General features: G+C 37.5%; 1 protein-coding gene across 1 annotated transcript in view; it reads right to left on the minus strand.

The window, feature by feature from the left end:
- The window catches only part of ITGBL1 (integrin subunit beta like 1), a gene marked incomplete at its 5' end in the record, with an annotated part of 198056 nt that overhangs the window by 72902 nt on the left and 104998 nt on the right, over positions 1-20156 (minus strand). The window contains one exon of the mRNA XM_081084144.1: positions 17489-17635. Coding sequence (XP_080940270.1) covers positions 17489-17635 — 147 coding nt within the window. The remainder of the gene's footprint in view (positions 1-17488; positions 17636-20156) is intronic.

Consider the following 20156-nt stretch of genomic DNA (forward strand, 5'->3'; position numbering starts at 1 on the left):
TTGAGACTAAAAACAACATAAACATATGAGTTTATAGTTCTGGAGATCAGAGATCTAAATGGATTTTACTTGGCTAAGATCAAGATATCAGCAAGACTGCATTCCTTCTGGAGGCTCTGGGAGCAATCTATTTCCTTTCCTTTTCAAGTTTCTAGAGGCAAAATGCATTCTCTGCCCCCATTTTTCCATCATCAAAGTCAGCAACACCATCAAAGTCCTCATATTGAATTGCTCTGATGCTGACTCCTCTTCTGCCCCTTTTTCCACTTGGAAGGACCCTTGTGATTACATCAGATCCACCCAGATAATCCGCTATAATCTCCTGAGTTGCAATCTTAATTCCACAGGCAATTTTTCTCCCTTTGCCATGTAATCTAACATAGTCATAGATTCCAGGGATCAGAAAATGAATGTCTTTGAGACCCATTATTTTGCTTATCACAATCATTAATGAATTGTCTTGTCCTGTGGTATTGTCCTTTAGTTATAAATCTGAAAATATGCTATATATCATCTTTCCTACACCGAGAAGGCTCTTCATGTAATCAAAGATTCTCAAGATTGATATCAACCCTAAAGGCAGCTGTAATTAGTAAAAATTGTTTTGCTCATAGGAATTCTTTTAAGTCTTTTTTAAAAATTTATCTTTATTATTGAAAGTATTACAGATCTCCTTTTTGTTTGTGTGTTTGTTTGTTTTCTCATTGACCCACTCCACCTGCCCCTCCCAGGCCTTCACCACTCTATTGTCTGTATCCATGGGCTATGCATATAAGCATATACTAGTAAGTTCCCTATTAATCACTCCTCCCCACCCTCTCCTGGACCCCACCTCCCCTCTGAAGTTGATCAGTCTGCTCCATGCTTCTATGTCTCTGGATCTATTTTGTTCATCCATTTATTTTTTTCATTAGATTCCACAATGAGTGAGATCTTATGATGCTTATCTTCCTCTGACTGGCTCGTTTCGCTTAGTCTTACATCTCACCCCTCCAGCATTGCCCCAAGTTGGGCCAAGTTGAGTAGTCTACCATCCCTCTGTTTAGACAGTGATTGGTTCCAAATTAATCATTGTTCCAAGCTAAGCCAATCAGCATTTTCTCAGATTTCCTCTACCTCCCCCATGAACTGCCAGGGAAGAAACAGTCTCTCATCCTATTTGATCAGGTAACAGTGAAAACATAACTTTAAATGATGCTAAAAATCCATGCTCCTTTCACATGGACAAAACTCACTTTACAGTAGGCAAGATTGAAACCAAACAGCTGACAGAAATTGAAATGTGTGTGGTGGAGGCAGGTGAGTGTGTGTGTGTGTGTGTGTGTGTGTGTGTGTGTGATAGAGAGAACGAGAAAGACTGTTGTGAGGTTGTCTAACTCCCTTTCCACTCATTCTAAAGGTCATCTTTACCCCCTATCTCTGGTTATGTGAGCACATAAGTCATTTGTTTATTCTGATTGAATTGGGGTTCTGCCATTTGCATCCAGATGACTCTTAATTAAAATAGATGCTGTGTAATTTTGCTATATCCTCAGTACTGTAATTAATGACAAAGAAATTAAAAACATAATCAAGAAAGCTAGAGTTCTTTCAGGACATAAGAACTAAGCAGCTCTTACATGTCCCAAACTGGAGATTGCTGTTAAGTGTGATCAGATGGCGGTCATGCTACACCTTTTTGTAGCTGAGCATCTTTGATCTATAGAAGGCATCAACCGTGGTCTCTTGAACAATTTAAAATTTACATTAAACAAGTTATAGCAAATATTCTCACTCAACATCGTTTCCCTCAGGGTGGCCAGTTTATGATATAGAAACTGAGCCCTTGGACTCAACCTGAGGATGAAGCTACATCAGAAAGAAAAAACAAAATGAAACAAAACAAACAAACAAACAAACAAAAAAACAGTTACCCAGCTTATCTCATATAAGTAAATATTATAGAGATCCTCCTTATCATATTATGTTACCAATGTAATTAATTATATTGAAAAGTAAATGAATAAATAAATGAATGTATGATGAACAGTGATAAGTCCAGAATATAGGCCCTGGATCATTCAATGTTAATAAACAGCAGTTATAGCTGCTTCGTGATGTGTTTGTCTACCTTTTCTACTATTTCCTCACATTATGTGCTCTGTAACACTGCTTGAAATTTCTTTGATAACTTAGCCCTATTCCACACATTTCCAAGATCTATGGGGACATTACCTAGCCACAGTTAAAACTAGAGCAATGTGGCTGAATGTTGATTGGAAATAAGTTGATAATAACTAAATCTTAGTTTGGAACCATGTAAGAATCACAAAACAGTATTACATTTCCTTATTAAATTTTTATATATTTCCTTTGTAAAAATTTTAATAAAAAACTATTTTCACATAATGAAATGGGTCTTCCTAAAACAATTCCAAGTGAAACTTGGGTTAGCATACAAATTAAATTGCCTTCTGTTTTTGTACCTATACTCCTGTTATTCCTAGAATGCCAGGTTGTACTGTTACGAGCATTCAACATTTATTATTCAGAATGGACAACTCTCATGGGTACAAACTAAAACCTAAAGCATTACAGAAGAAATGTCATTCTGTTCTGAGAGAAAAACATGAATGGAATTTTGTTTTCCATCCTAATAAAAATTTTCAATGACAAATTGTCATGAATTTGAATAAAATGGTTTTGGGTTTGATCCATCTTTACATTCCAAATTTGAATCATGGGAACACATCAAAAAAAATAAGCCAAATCATAAGTTCCATATACAACTAGGTATCACAAAGTATCTATATATTTTATCTTTATCTGGATTAGTTCTAGGCACATAGTAGGGTCTCAATAAATATATGCTGAATGCATAAATGAATTGATGAATGAATGCATGAATGAACATTAGACATGTTATCTCTATTGAAATATTTACTAATTTAATTATTAAACTATGCATTGTATAGGAAAGGCACATCTAGTTCAAAATATGTTCCTTAACAATCTGTCACACCTCTCTTAGAGTGATTGAGTTTTATACAGTTATATCTAAGAAGCTGTCACCTTTTGTAAATATCATGTAGTATTTTTAGAATTTGGTTAAAAAACAGCTATGGACACTCTATTCATAAAAATATAAGCAACAAGGCATATACAATATATTTGTGCCATTTTAAGAGGTTCTTTTTGCCCTGATACCCAATCATAAACTGCAAAGTTTGCATGAATTTAAGGTTAAGAATCCCTGTCTATAGGTTTCTTTACGATACAAATTATTCTGGTCGAGGAAACACATCACAGATTAGTTCTAAGAAAACTATGAAGGTTGAAAGCAGGACTAAAGGCTTCTGAGCGATTAAAGACCATGGAAGGACATTTTTGTGCAAGCAATATACCCCCAGAATTCATACCCAAATGCTTCATAATTACACTGGAGATTTATTTAAAAATACAGATTTTCACTTCCACCACAGATACGTAAAAACTGGGATGGAATAATTCCCTGAACAAACATACCATATTCTTTCTTATTTCTGTGTCTTCTAATGCAATTTCCTGTTTTTGAAACTATTGTCCCTCTTTTCCAAGAGCATATCTTCCCCCAAACCTCCGCCCCTCCCTTATTGCTTTCCTGCATATTCAACAGAGCATCAGAAGAGACCCCACAAGATAGTAATTTTTCTGCAATCTGAAGCACTCCCTGAAGCCCTGTTTGCTCTGTGGGAAGTAGGGCAGAATCAAAAGTGTCTTCTGCTCAGTCCATTCTGCTGCCCATTACACAACCTCGCAGAGCAGTGATTCCTAATGTGGCTGCAGGAAAGAAGCACCAGGGAGCTTTTAAAATCCCTGATGCCCAGGCCACATCACAGACAAATTAAATCATGTGGAAGCTCAGCACTGGTATTTCTAAGATACTTCTTCAACAAATTCTAGGTTTCCTCCATGGACTCTTGAAGGACAAAGGCTACCTGACTTTGATTTCTTCCTGGAAACCTTCATTACCTGAGTCTAAAATTTTGTGCAAACCTATTCCACCTCCCCCCGACCCCCCACCCGCCGCGATTTTCCAGCCATTTTCCTTCAGTTCTCATTTGGTCCCCTTTTAATACTCAGATCTGGCCAAACAGGACCTCCTCAGAGACGGTCCCTGACCACCCCATCTGGAGCAGCTCCCTCTGGAGGGTCCATCTGGGCCACTCTAATGTAATATCCTGACTTCCTTCTCCCAGCACTAACCACAATTATTTATTTTCTTGTTTAACTTCTCCAGTCAAACTTTTAGAATCTCTATGAAATCCCTGACATTGGCTGCCTTATTGATTATTCTATCCTCAGCACCTGGATTGGTTCTAGGCACATAGTAAGATTCCAATAAATATATGTTGAATGCATAAATGAATTAATGAATGAATGAGTGAATTAATATTGGACATATTATCTCTATTAAACTCTATGTCCTTGAATTCATCTGTGGTCATCTACTTAAACCCTTGTAATCCTTTACAATTGCGTATTAATTTTAAGTAAACAGAACAACATCCTATGTACCATTTTAATTTGCTTCACAACAATATTTTTTAAGAAACAGAGCAGTTATAATATTGCTTTTATGGATAACAAAACAGGTTCCATGGAACTAAAAAAACATCCAAAGACAAAAAAAAAACAAAAATATCTTTATAGGGGCACACTAATAAATGGTGTGAGCACATCTGCCTTGTATGGATGTCATAAGCCATGTGGCCATCCTTTTAATTCTTGTCCCCTCAAAAGCTATGTTCTCATAATTAGAGTGGTTAACTGGTGAAGGTTCTAGAAGAAAGTCAATATTGGCAGGGTGTCTGAGTTTCTCTACCCAACCAGGAAAGTGAAGTTTGTTGATAGTTTTCTCAGGCATCATACAAGGATGGGAGTAACATTTGGAAAGAGGGTTGGACAACATGAGCATATACTAGGCCTGTCACACCCTTGTGTAACCACAAGACTTCAGGCTCATAACATATCCAATAACTCATTTACCAATAATTCCTCTAAATTTGTTTCTTTATGTAGTAGAATCATCCAGAAGAGTGGATCTAGAATCAACATGCATCACACCACTTGGGTTTGGCTACTACTTCTTTTACAATTACAATAAACTACATTCAAGAGTATAAGTTCTGTTATTCTGTTTCACCAATGCAACAATAATTCACTAGTGACATTAACCATAACCAGACGTCCAGCAAATTAATCAAATGAAACAAGAGACCTCTCCAGTCACTATATACTCTGCATTTGCTTGCATTTTTCATGCTTTTCTAAAGCTCCTTCAGTTAACTATTGTGCAATTCAGGGTCTTCAGAAGAAATTTAGAGAAAGAAATCTTGGCAAAAGATTTAATGTCCTTATAAAGGACTTTACTTATGACCTCAAATATTTGCTATTTCATCTTTGGGACCATTTAAACCTTTAACAACTCACGACTGTACTATGCCAGACCATTTGGTGCTATTTACAAGCAACCACATGCCATGGACATTTTAAGCAGTAAATAGGCCAAAATTATTTAGAAACTTTAAGCAGCCAAAGAATCCTGATTTTCCTCTTGTATCCAAATAAAAGGCATCACATGAGAAATAAATATTTTTGGGGAACAAAAACTCATCCATCTCAACTGTTATATTCCAAATAAAAGGATGCCGTAACTGAGGAATATATTACTCTATGCTCAAAACAGTCACTTGGTGGTAGAAAGCAGAGTCGAGAAAGACAGCTTGGCTAGTCACCTGATTCTCCTAAGTAGTCAGCTCTCTGTATGTCTCATTAACAATGCCAAACCAGACACACGGTCTATTGCAAAAGTGAGTTGGAAATAAAAGGCATGGAGTCCATGAAGGTAAATACAAAATCTAGGGGTCCAAATGAATTGGAACATAGAATCAAGTTCACATACTGCAGAGAGAAAAGAAGGCGGGAAAGTAGCCTGAAGAAACTAAGTTCAAAGCCACCATTAGGATGTTGCTGCTATTTTAGTCTGTGACTTGTTGGGTCACATACCTAACAGAGCCCAGCCTAAGTCTACATTCTCTCACTCCCATACCAATAACCCCCAATCTTGCCTTGCTGTGACATGATCTCCCTCTGTATTTAAAGCATGGAGGTATGTGTATATGTACCCAATACAGATAATGTGACCCTCAGATACTAATCTGACTGCTAAACTGTTCTCATTTTGCTACTTTGCTTATATGAATAAAACAGCCACTTTAGATCTGTATTTGTCTTTTCATAGGCTGTCAATAAATAAGTAAGCATGATTTGATGTGCAAGAAAGAGGAAGAAAGGCACATGAGAGGATGCTAATGCATTTTTCTGTTTCATGGAAATAGTTGGATCTTGGTAACTTTAGTTATGCTAAACATGGTATTTTAGCAATGGCGTAATGGAATGGGCACTAAGCAAGGTTAGCCTGGCATTTCCATGACATCATTTCAGTGTATTTACAATCCATACTTCCAATGTGTGTCTTTCTTACTAACAATTGACCTCAGAAGACAATTAGGAGAACAAGAGCTCTCAAATAAGTTCCTTCTTCCGTCTCAAATGTATTGCCATATGGGGAAGAGTTATGAGGGAATGGGAGAGATGGCCTTTGCCCCTAGTATGTCTCCCACCACTTCCTTATTCTTTATATATCAAAAGTGAATTTGTTTCATGTTTCCTGTGAAAGTCATTCCCTTGTTAACTTAGTGTCTCTATGCTGCTCCCTTGACCTGGAATGCACTTTTAACTAAATTATCATCTGTCTATTGCTACCCATCCCTGCAGACTCAAGTCTAGCTTCACTTACTTCATGAAGTCATATTTTTGCACCTAAATGTATTTAGAAAAGATTATCTTACTCTTCTGATACTCAAGACACTTAAACCCTTTTCTCACCATAGTTTCACATTTATCACAAAGGCTTAGTACAGGGGTCTGCAAACTTTTTGTGTAAAGGGCCAGATAGTAAATATTTTAGACTCTGTGTGCCATACACTCTCTGTAGAGTGTATGGTTCCATGAAGATTTTGGCTAATAACCATTCCAGATTGTTTCCCACTAAAAGTATCTGGTTTGCTTGTTTATATTGAGTAAAATCAAGTAAATAAACACTAGAGCCCCACATTACATCCTTCACTATGTATTTAGTGCTTTAATAGAAATAAATATATAATGTTGGTAACAAAATTGTCACAGTTGTCACACATTTCATTTTAAGCTCACTTAAAGAAATTAGGATTGAATTTTTGTCCAAGTTTCTATTTTCATTTCAAATAGATGTTGACAATATTTGTTGCAGCCTTTCCTAGGAAGTTTTCTTGGCCAAAGAATTTCACTGGTTTTCAATTTATATTATGCAAAATGTAATAAAAACTATCTATTGATTTGGATAGATTCTATTTTTTAAACAAAATGTTCTGTTGCCATAGATAAAAAATTTAAACAAGACCATTGAATGGAACACAAAATAAAATACTCTCTTGAGGATGATACAGATTTTGGACTATGGATTAGAGGAACCTCAGGTAATTGAAAAAAATACTATTTTTATTATTTTCCACAGAAATAATTTCTATCATCCTTTAAAAAGATACACAATTCAGCTTCTGCATTTCTTCTCCTATATGTTCTGTTGAATATAAAAATAACAAGAAGAAAGGCTAGATAAAATAAAGATGGAGAAATAAGAAACATCTTTCATGAGACCAGACCGTTTCTGTTTAATTTGGCTCTTTGTTTTAATGATTTGTTTTAATCATTCCCTTCATTATATGAAGATCATGGTTTTAGTTTAGTAAATGCTGCTTCTTCATATGAGTGAGAGATTTAATATTGGATTTAATCAGGACCATCCAGTAAACCATCACATCTGGGCACCCACACCATTGGCCTGCTCATGAGGATAGAAAATATCCGAACACACAGAAGTCCCAGCACATCCTGAGGACATAGAGGAACCATGCTGGAGGCACCATATTTAGTTCTCCCTGAATCCCAATCGTTTTGTCTCCATACTATCTTTAGTAAAGTCATAATAAATAATATTTAAATTTCTGAGATTTTGTGAAATATAGGCTGCATCTACAGTTTATAACATTCTAATGAGTTTTCCTGAGTCCAAAGAAAGCAAATGATAAATAGGCTGTTTAATCTTTCTAGATACCATATTACTGTTATAGGTCATTCCATGGTAATCTATTCTAATAATAGATGGTAATCTATACTAATAATAGAGGAATATGCAAATTGCCTGGAATGCCCTCATGAAACATCAGATCAGCAGGCTGCGTCCCCTCCCCCTGGGCCGGCCCCAGGTAGGAGCCCAAATCCTAGCCGACCTAAAACGTGGCTGTGTGCCATCATATCAGTAAGAAAGGGACATCCCACACTTGCCTGGGGCATCTAAGTCTCTGGCCTAGAGAATCAGGCTTTCAGATAAGGGGATGCAGCATTCCACTGCTATCTTGAGTTTGTGGTTTCCAAGGAAACAGCCAGAAGGGATGATAAACCCTCCCCAAATGGCTCAGCCGGCGCCGATCTAAGCGGCTCCTTTAAATCAAGCTTTTTCAGCAGTGAATGACCCCAACCCTCCCTGGATCAAGCAGGTTCCTGTGGAGCGCAATCTCCACGCAATACAACGAGGTCTCCAGTTTTGTCCCCGGCAATCTCATGCATGTGAGCTCGGGGCAGCGGGGAAGGAAGGGAAAAGGCATCACGCGGGGCAGCTCGAGCAAGCAAGCAGAAGGAAACCATGTCTGGCAGACGACTCCCCTGCCACCCCCTTCAACATGTAAGAAGAATTAAATAAACCAATACAAACACCCCTTCCTCGGGAGGGATCTGGGACTGAGAGGCGTCCCACCCAGGCATTGCATACTTGCTTCCCACCCACTTCATCCAAATGGACAGGTTAGGGCAGTGGTTGGCAAACTGCAGCTCGGCAAACCGTGGCTCACGAGCCACATGTGGCTCTTTGGCCCCTTGAGTGTGGCTCTTCCACAAAATACCAACTTCTGCGCATGGGCCACAAAGTTTCGAATGCACTGTACATGTGCCCGCATGCGGTATTTTGTGGAAGAGCCACACTCAAGAGGCCAAAGAGCTGCATGCGGCTCGCCAGCCGCAGTTTGACAACCACAGGGTTAGGGGGTTAAGGGGAGGAGGAGGAGCCTCGCAGGATGGAGATCCCCGGGAACCGCACCCTTGCCCTCCCTCTGGACCTGACCTCTTGGAGCACAGGGCCTGACCTCACCTCCAGCAGATTTGCATATCTCAGACCCTTTGGTGCTTCCAGGCACTGGGCATGCCTGCATCTTCCCTGCCTCCCAGCTGCTGACCCTCACTGTCTCCTACCCCAGAAGCACTCTGTCCTCCCCAACTTTCGGTCTTTATAGCTTAAATGCATGGTGGGTGTAGTTGCTTCTCCATGGAGTTTATTTGATAAGAACCCAGCGAAGTCACTTAGCAACTGAGCTGCTCAGACTTCATCAGGGACAATGAATGACACACCCTACTTGGCTTTGATAGCAAAGCAATATTATTCTTTTATTTTTTTAAATAGATTTGTATTGATTTCAGAGAGGAAGGGAGAGGGAGAGAGATAGAAACATCCATGAGGAGAGAGAATAATTGATCAGCTACCTCCTGCACGTGCCCTACTGGGGATCGAGCCTGTGATCCAGGCATGTGCCCTTGACCAGAATCGAACCTGGGACCCTTCAGTCCTCAGGCCGAAGCTCTAGCCACTGAACCAAACCAGCTAGGGCAAGAATCCTATTCTTAAAGACTTGATTTTTGTCATAAACAAGTGGATTTGAATTATATTAAACCAATATACATTTTTTAATGAAATGTCTCTTCATGTCTACTAATGCAATTCTACCTTAAAGCTTATGTTGTATAATTTATACTAATAAAAGGGTAATATGCTAATTAGACTGGACATCCATCCGGACGTCCTTCCAGACATAGCCACGGTGGCGGGGGCTGAGGCAGAGGTGGTTAGGGGCGACCAGGCTGGCAGGGGAAGGCAGTTAGTAGCAACCAGGCCAGCGGGGAGGGCAGTTAGGGGTGACCAGGCCAGCAGGCAGAGGTAGTTAGGGGCTATCAGGTAGGCAGACAGAGGCAGTTAGGGGCTATCAGGCAGGCAGGCAGGTGAGCAGTTAGGAGCCAGCGATCCCGGATTGCGAGAGGGATGTCCCAGATTGGAGAGGGTGCAGGCCAGGCTGAGGGATTCCCACCCCAACCCCTACTCCCCTCACGCACAAATTTCATGCACCAGGCCTCTAGTAGAACATATAAAAAACATAACAGAGAGGGAACACTGTAAGTTCAAAAGTGTCCTCAGAGATCCACAGAAAACTCTCGAGATGCACAGACCTTTAATGTCACAATACAAAAAAGTGCAAACTTTTGCTTTTGACATGATTTAGCAGTTCACTGATATTTCCCCCATTTAGTGAAGCACTAAAAGCAGGACATTCCTTCTGGGTGTGGAAACATAAAGAAATTGATTTTACAGGGTCATTTCTTCTTCTTTGGCTGTGGTCCTTAACGACTGTTTGAAGTACCATAACTTAGTGCATGTCTGTTCCAGAGTCCTCGAGCACTGGCAGATGCAGTGGATTGACCAATCTGTGCACTCAGAATAGAGCTAATCTGAATCCCCTTCACTGTCCCAAAGCACTGCTGAAACCGCACACCAGGTTTCCTTGCCACTCGAAAACTGTGCAGTTCCCATTGCAATTAACTTACAATGACGTTCAATTAGGCTACTGAGAATTTTTTAAATATAATCAAAATCACAATAGGTGGTCTGGTGCTTAATGTAAAATATTTGGAGGTCTAACCTCTTGATAAATGTATAAGTTCACTATATCACATTGTTAACTGTGGGCACTAGGTTGTACAGCAGATCTCAAGAACTTATTTATCTGATATGGCTCTAACTCTAGACCCATGGAATAGCCACTCCCTTTCCCCTCCCTATCTCCTGGCAGCCACCATCCCACTTTCTGCTTCTATGCGTTTGACTATTTTAGATGCCTCTCATGTTAAGTATTCTTTACACACACACACACACACACACACACACACACACACACACACACACAGAGACACAAGGACATTTTTGCAGATATCTTGATTGTGGTGAAGGCATCATGGATGTATGCATACATCCAAACTCATCAAATTACATACATTAAATAAGTGCAGGTTTTCTTTGTATATCAATTGTAACTCAATAAAGCTGTAAAAAAAATTTTAATAAAAATAAAAAGCCTTTCTCTCCCCCCAAATTAAAAATAAATATATAGAGAGGACTTCAAATTTCTAAAAAGTGCATATCACTTCCCAATAATAACATCTCTGTATACATAAATAAGAAAAATAATGTTCACTTGTAAAACATCACATAGAGTAATTAATACATAGGGTTAAAAAGTATATGCATCATGGAAAACGTCTCTGATAAATAAAAGCAAGACATTTTAAAGCTGTGCTTTGCCAGTAAAAAAAAAAAGAAAGATAAACTGAAAAATCTCCAGATGGTATAAATCTGGCACACTATTATTCTTTGAAAGTATGTTCCTAGGTAAGGGAATTGAACCAACTTGCTTAATTCATTAATTAAAACATACTAATTGATAAAAATGAGGACATGTTTTCTATTTTCTAGAAGCTATAATATTAAATAATTAACCTCAATTTATCATTCTTGCTCCATTTCACACCTTCCCTTTGTGTGTTTAAGGACTAAAACATATACAATACCTCTTAGAACAAGTCTAATAAAAAAAAAACCAAACGGCACTGAGGATAGGCAACAAAAACACACGGGATTTGAGTACCAAACAAAAAGATGACTTGGGTACAAGGACAAATGATCAAAGAAGGAAAAATACCTCAACACAAGCCTCTAACTAATAATGCCTGCAGATAAATATTACTCTTTTACGATTATAGGAGTCAATAAAATGAGTTTGATAAAAAGTGCATAACACTAAAAGAAAAATAGATTGAGAAGAGCTACTGATTAAACTGTCAGCATTGGAGGGTGAAGAGAACCCTTGATATGCTCCTGGCGGAGGCTATACTGGCACAATTTTTATAGAGAATATAAATTGTTGGGTGCAGCAATTTTTAATTGAAAAACTTCAATGTATTTTTATTCATTTAGGTGTATGCATTCTACATGTCAGAATTAACACTAACAATTTGTGCAACTTTTAGGCTATCTGAATATAAAGCACAATATGTATTTATTATTATTATTATTGTTATTAATTTTAAATCCTCGCCTGAGGATATTTTTCCAGAGAGAGTGGGAGGGAGAGGAAAGACAGAGAGAAGTATCAATGTGAGAGAAACACATCGATTGGTTGCCTCCTGCATGCACCCTGACCAGGGCTTGGGCTAGGGAGGGGCCTGCAACCGAGGTATGTGCCCTTGATGGAATCAAACCCGGGGCCCTTTAATCTGCAGGCTGAGCCAAACTAGCTAGGGCAGTGGTTCTCAACCTTCCTAATGCCGTGGTCCTTTAATACAGTTCCTCATGTTGTGGTGACCCCCAACCATAAAATTATTTTTGTTGCTACTTCATAACTGTAATTTTGCTACTGTTATGAATCATCATGTAAATATCTGATATGCAGGATGTATTTTCATTGTTACAAACTGAACATAATTAAAGCATAGTGATGAATCACAAAAACAATACGTAATTATATGTTTTCCGACAGTCTTAGGTGAACCCTGTGAAAGGGTGGTTCGACCTCCAAAGGGGTCACGACCCACAGGTTGAGAACCGCTGAGCTAGGGCATAAAGTATAATATTTAGAATGTGAATAAAATGAGACAATTTAGATGTCTAAGAAAAGAAAGTTAGTTCTTTTGTTACAATCATATTATGGAATACCATGCAATTATACCAATGATTTTGCATAAGAATGTTTGTAACATAGAAATAAATATATTCATTACATATTGTTCAGCAAACTGGTATAATAAAAGAAGCAGTAAATCATCTAAAATGACAGCTTTGGAGTCGGAGGGCCTGTAGTGAAAGTTTGTGTTAAAACTTGAATCTCTGGGACTTACTGTGTAAGGTATCAAACTGTTAAAACTTCTAATTTCTTTTTCTGTAAAGAGAAGAATAATTGTTCTTTTTCCTACCTCATTATATTTGGGGGATAGCAAAAAAGACAATGCGTGCAATGTTCTTAACATTTTACCCATTGAGTAAGTGTGCATAACATGCTGTTGATAGAGTAGCATAAATACATCATTTGTAAAATATGCACGTTTATATTTATTTTGATTTAGATATTGATATGATGTGCATATATTATTAACCTCAGTTGTCATTTATGGTTTGAAATGAGATTTTTGTTGCATTTGCTTGTTTGTTTGCTTTGGTTTAAATGTGTTCCCTAAATTTTGTACATGGCAGACAGTATGAGTCAGGAGTTCTGCTGCAGTAACAAAGTACCCCAATATCTGAGCTGATTAAAAAAAGATAGGTTTATTTCTTGCTCCTGTTACAGGTCCCTTGGTGGTGTCAGCAGAGGTTTCTGCTAATTATCCTCTTTCAGAGACCCCGGCTAACCAGCCACCATCTCAAATACTCCAAATCCCTGGGCCAGAGGAAAACGGAGATGGCAAATCTCTCAGCACCTCTTTAGCGTCTGCTCCAAAATGAACACATCACGTTGTTCACAAATTTTTAACAAAGCCAGACACAGACTCAGGAAGAGAACCTCAATAATAATAATAAATGTATTTCTAAGTCACGAAGAGTTTAAAACTAATGTGTAACATATCATTTCAGTTTTTTTAGCAGAACATTGGTATGAAAATAGAGAAAGTTGTACATCATGCCTAACTCCCAGGAGTAGAAATTAAGATGAACAACTGTATATCCATATTGACTACATGAGAGTCAACTAAATTAAATGAAAAGTTATTCCTAGCCAATAGGAAATAGAAATCAAGGAATCAGAGGATAAGTAGATATGTAAGAGATAATGTAAATTATTCCCCTACCTTGAAGACACAGGAGCACACTCAGTCATCACCAGCAGTAGCAAGTCATCCAATTTAATTTCCAGTGGAAAATGCCTTCACCTCACCTCTGAGGTGGACTCTACTGAGGAACTTCAGTACATTCTTCCAGGATAATTTATTTTTCTTGGCCCCAGCTGGTAAGCTGAAGAGGCTCTCTGGCTTGTGAACCGATGGGCCTTGTAATTGCTTTCCTCAGTCATGTAACCACTGATGCAATTGTCACTCATATATTACAAAACTAATCCTTCGCAAGTTTCATATTGACTATTTTCTATGAAACATCCAATGCCAATGAGTTTGCAGATGTAGCACTATGAAAAAGGAAGGGTCTATGATCATTGGTCTGAGTACTGGCTCCCATAAATCCTTGGTCTTCACTCTCAATATCCTTATATTTTGTTATGGTCCCTGAGAAATCACTTCACTCATCAATACCTCGATTTCTCCATGAGGAAACTAGAAAAGCTTATTATTTATCTGTAAAGTATTTCAAAAGGCTTAAATGAATTATAAGAAATAGAAATTATAACTTAATCCATATATTCAACACCTTTTTGATAACAAACTTTAGATATACTCTACTTCTTCAAATTGTAGCTAAATTTATTAGCTAATCTCTAGAAAGGTAAGAAACAAATATGTGTTTATTAGAGTTTATTAAAAATTTATAGATAAAGCCCATAAGAACCTTCTTGCACTAGCACTATATTAAAATTTTAGAGAAAAAAGAAAAATATCTCTGAGAGATATTTTGTATGTTTTTGTTTTTCTCCCCCATTATATGTTATTTTTAACAATAAATGAATGTATGTATGAGTAAATAAATAAATAACAGTAGTCTGAAAGATACTAACTTTTAATCTTACTTTAAAAGCATGAGAGACTCAAGCACTACAATGGCAATACTGTATTAACACAGGCAGATCACTGGTTTAGGGCTATCAGTGAGAGATGGGGTAAGTCAGAAATGCTTGTGAAATAAAAATATTCCTCTACCCATATCTTTCTTATCTTCCTACTTACAATCATCGGGAACAAGTATCAAAGTATAGGAAAATTCCTATGGTACAAATAATCTTGGAGACTTTGGGAGTTTTCTACATGAGGAAAACTATGAGTAATTTTTAAAAGCAGATGATAACAAATAATGGCAAGGATGTGAAGAAACTGGAACCTTAGCATTGCTGGTGGTAATGTAAAATGACTGCCACCTTAAAGACAGTACCTCAAAAAGTTAAACCTAGATTACAATATGACCCAGAAATCCCACTTATGGGTATAAACCCAAGAGAAATTAAAGCACAATTCACACAAAAACTTATACATGAATGTTTATAGGACATTGCTCACAATGGCTGAAAAGTAGAAATGTTCCAAATGTCCATTAAAAGATAAACGGATAAATAAATGTGGCCTATCCATACAAATGGATATTATTCGGCCATAAAAAGGAATGAAGTTCATGCTAAAACATGGATAAAGCTTGAAAACATCCTAAGTGAAAAAAAGCCAGAAACAAAAAGGTCACATATTTTATAATCCCATTTATATGAAATACCCAGATTAGGAAAATCCATAGATTAATGGTGTTTAGGGGTTGAGGGGAGAGGAGAATGGGGCATGACTGGTAAGGGCGACAGAGATTCTTTTTGTGGTGATGAAAAAGTTCTAGAATAAGATAATGGTGATAGTTGCATAATTCTGTTAATATACTAAAAGCCACTAAGTTATACACTTTAAAAAAGCAACTTTTATGGTACTGGAATTATATCGCAATAACAAATTTATTTTTCAAAAAGAAAACTGTAACAAAATTAAACATCTGATCTAGCATTCAGGTTCCGGGAGCCGGTCCATCCTTGCTGTTTCAAGGGATCTGGCATATATGGCATACTGTTTTTAATATGTTTGCTCACCTTCTTGGCACTATGTGTTTTAACCAAGGTCACCTCTCTGAGAAAGGTTGTTTCCCCAGGTAGGGATTTTCCCCTGAAGTTAGGGAGGGAATAAAACCCCTTAACTAAGTGCCAGGCGGGTAATTAATCACTTTAACTATGAACAATCATGCTTAAGCTACATAATCTTTACTCCCTGCAATGGAGATAAGAAACGCCCTAACCTTTGGAATAGAGATTGATAGGATTGGAATCAACTGGTATAAATACAGATGTAACAAGACAACAGGACACAGAACCTACACAGAACCTAGAGACAGAAGAACTTCGCTGGAGAGAACATGGCAAAAGATCCTGGACAGAAACTGGCCACAGAACCTAGAGACAGAACCTAGCGAGAGAACATGGCAAAAGATCTTGGACAGAACCTGGCTACAGAACCTGGCTGGAGAACCTACAGAACCTGGATAGAACATGTCAAGAGAACCTGACTAGAACCTGGTGACTGAACCTGGCTGGAGAACCTAGCGAGGGAACATGGCTACAGAACCTGGCTGGAGAACCTAGCAAGAGAACATGGACACAGAACCTGGCTGGAGATCCTGACCAGAACTTGGCTAGAGATCCTGGCTAGGCTGCTGATCAACTGAACGCTGTCTCCATGTCATTCCTTCTTCGCCAACTCTGTCCACACCTTTGGGGACCCCTGGACTTGCTGGGGTTGGACCCCAGCATTCAGGTAAAGGAAGTATTCTTTTTCCTCTCTCACGAATAAAATTTACAATAACTTCAATTACCAGTTCCTCTGAAAGCATAGTTTATATTAATGTTTGTTGCCGTTTTCAAGTTAGAGGTGAAATTGTATTTCTTATTTTGATAAATCAAACAGAATGGAACCAGCTTTCCGCTAGATGAATGCCTTCTTCTTCAATTTGTACAGATCTGGTACCAAGAGTGCACCTGAGACCACATGCCTTCTAAGACAACAAAAGCCTATTCAGAACTATCTGTGTATACAATGCTCTTTCAGAAGCCAACACTCTCCCCAATACAATGTTATTGAGTTTCAGAAATGGCAGTGAACTATTAGATGGTCTCATTCAGAACATTTTGAGAAAATATTCAAACATTTTTATATTCTTTTTAATGTATCATTGAACTGAGTCAAAATGAACTGAAATTGAACAAACCTTAAGGTTACAGTGAATTGATAGCATGTGAGTGTGTCTGGGTGTGTGGGACAGAAAGGGAAAGAGAGATTATATTTCTCCAGGTACTTTCATTCATGGAACTTGGATTTGTTTTCATTAAATTTATTGGGGTAACATCGGTTAATAAGATTATATACATTTTCAAGTGTACAATTCTGATACATTGTATGTTTTATTAGTTCTTAAAAGACTCATCGCTCATTCAGGAATCTAAGCTATCTTTTCAATAGGATATATGTGAACTGAATTCGTCTGTCGCATAGGATTAGGAGGTGGTGGTAAGGCCTGAGAGCCCTCACTTACCCCTTCCGGAGCAGGGCAGATCGGAGCTCCCTTGGCACTTCTTGATGCTCTCCTCAGACGACAGTGGGCAGGAACGTGGGTGCTCACACTTCTTCCCATACCAGCCTACTTTGCAGTCACATCTTCCACAGTTACATTGTCCATGACCTTCACAATGAGGGCAGTAAAAAATATATATACGTGTGAAAAATATATTGAAGTCAGAATTCATTTCAATAGGGAATGTTATGAGTCAGGATCTTAGTTAACAATATTAGACCTTAAAGCAAAGGTACATTTTTCTCAAGATCCTAAATAACTAATTTATATTAATTGCTCATAAGGGGTAAAGAAAAGCAACAACTCCAGATATGATTAACAGGCTTATAGGGCTATAAATGTGAATTTATCAAAATCCATATGCATGTGATTGTACTGGCCTGCTGTAGCCTAAATAGAATATTTGATGGATTTGACAATTAATTCATGTGGAGAAAGCATTGGAAATGGAAAATAATTTGTTTGTGAAACAGGGTCTTATCTTTTGAAGTCACCCACACATTATTTTCATTATATTTATTTCTTTAATTAATTAATTAATTATATTTTTATTAATTTCAGAAAGGAAGGGAGAGGAAAAAAGAGATAGAAACATCAATGATGATGTTCCCCCAAAATGTATACACACTTTGAATAATTATTAATGTCAATGTTTCTTTCTTTTCAGATTTAATCCATTGGAATTAATACTTATTCAAAGTGTGTATACATTTTTGGGGATACCCTGTATGTATAACATGTGGATAGGATCATTTAGGCCTTCAAATATGAGGATTTTTATTTTAGTAGTTTAATTTATTAGCAATTAGATTTCATTGGTTGTAGATCCTGTGGCTTTTTGCCATTTATCCCAGCTTAAGAAATTCCTACTCTTCTCCTCAACCCTCATGCCATTTCAAGCAAAATTTGTGAACAGAGTTGTATTGCAAATGCATAGGTAAATAACAGTTATAAAAACAAAATCTTTAACATTTAAAGTACAATCTATTCTGCCATCTTATAAGAGCTAATGGCTTTGAAACTCTTGAAGACAAAGCGTTTTCATTTCAAGAACATTTAGATCTGCCATGAGGATACCGGGCAAAGTACAGAACATGCTGTCATTTGTGAAAGATCAGTTAACACTTTAACAAAACAAAAAAACTGAAGAAGAGAGTTAGATTGAAAGGGGGGAAGCTTTACTCTTGAGAGTTTAAAATAGCTGTAAAAGTTAGAACAAAATATCCAGCAGGTTTAAGATGCCAGGAAGTCCCTACCAATGAGGATGTCGCCTGCTGCTGCAGTTTGAAATCCTCGGGCAGCAGCCCATGCCCAGTGTGAAGGTCCCAATAACTAGGCACCTAAAATGAAGCAGGAGCCTGTGCTGGGGACACCTGTGACTGAAGGGAGAACAATCTCAAGTTGTATCGTTTGGACACAGATTTAAGAGTGGTTATTATTATCTATCTGAGGATCATCCACATGGAAATACTAAAATAATTGTGGCTGAATAAAACAAATTTGTGAGGACAGTCAGAAGTTATTAATAAGGTATTTTTAGAGTTAAAATATGGTCCAATTAATATCAAAATATTTCAGATTCATTGTGGATGCATTAATTATGGAAAAATGCAGCTGCCCTAGAAAAAATAGCTCTATGTTATGATTGTAGCTTCATTTTTTTAATCCTTTGCTATTTCTGTGCTCTGCTATAAACACTAGAGGAAGATGTAGCCTATGAAATATTGCACTTCTATTTCCTGTACATTTAATGCAGTATCATGGGGCATCTTAAGGATGAATCCTATGAATTTATGCTTCACCTCCAGTCATAAAGGAAACTGCAATTTTTCTGGAGTTCCTAGCCTCTCAATTCTTCTGTAAAAGTTATGCCAGAGAAAGAGAGAGAGAGAAGGAATCATTTTATAAAGATAAAATAAAGAAGATGAGAATGCATGGTTTTAATATACAAAGAAAAGTTTAGAAAAGATAAGATGTATTTAGTATCAAAATCTTTTAGACTATCATAACATACACTATCAGAGTATTTTATACACAAATAGTAGAAAGGGCATAAAAGAAATTAGAATACTTGTGTCCCTGATCTAAATGTGTCACTAGTTCATCTTTTGGGGCCTCATCTCACTGGACTTTAAAAGTGAGAGAACTAAAAGATGTGAATTTTACCACTCTGATCAGATATGTAATGTTTCCATGCTAGTTTATCAAGCTTGTAGAGTATGCCTGCAGGAGTTAATTTCATTGCTTCTAACAAATATTCCTTTAAACTCTGCAAGCAAGGGATAACAAAACAGAAATAAAAGATACAGATTGTTATTTATTCCTGATATCAAATATGAGGAGAACTGCTTTCAAAAGATCTGTAAGCATACATTAACACACACACACACACACACACACACACACACAAACACACAAACACACACACACACAGTGGGAGAACAGCACGGTGTTGGTGCTGGTACATACGGTAAATGGGATCACAGCCAAATCTGTACCATATGGGTGGGGAGATGGCAGCAAGACCAGACATCAAGTGTCATCATGGCTATGTTGGGCAGGTAAAACTAAAAAGGCTCTCAAGCCATGATATTAGAGACTGTTGACACCAAAACTAATTTTTTCTTTG

This window comes from Myotis nattereri, assembly GCF_964212035.1.
Source record: "Myotis nattereri genome assembly, chromosome: 2".
Lineage (NCBI taxonomy): Eukaryota > Metazoa > Chordata > Mammalia > Chiroptera > Vespertilionidae > Myotis > Myotis nattereri.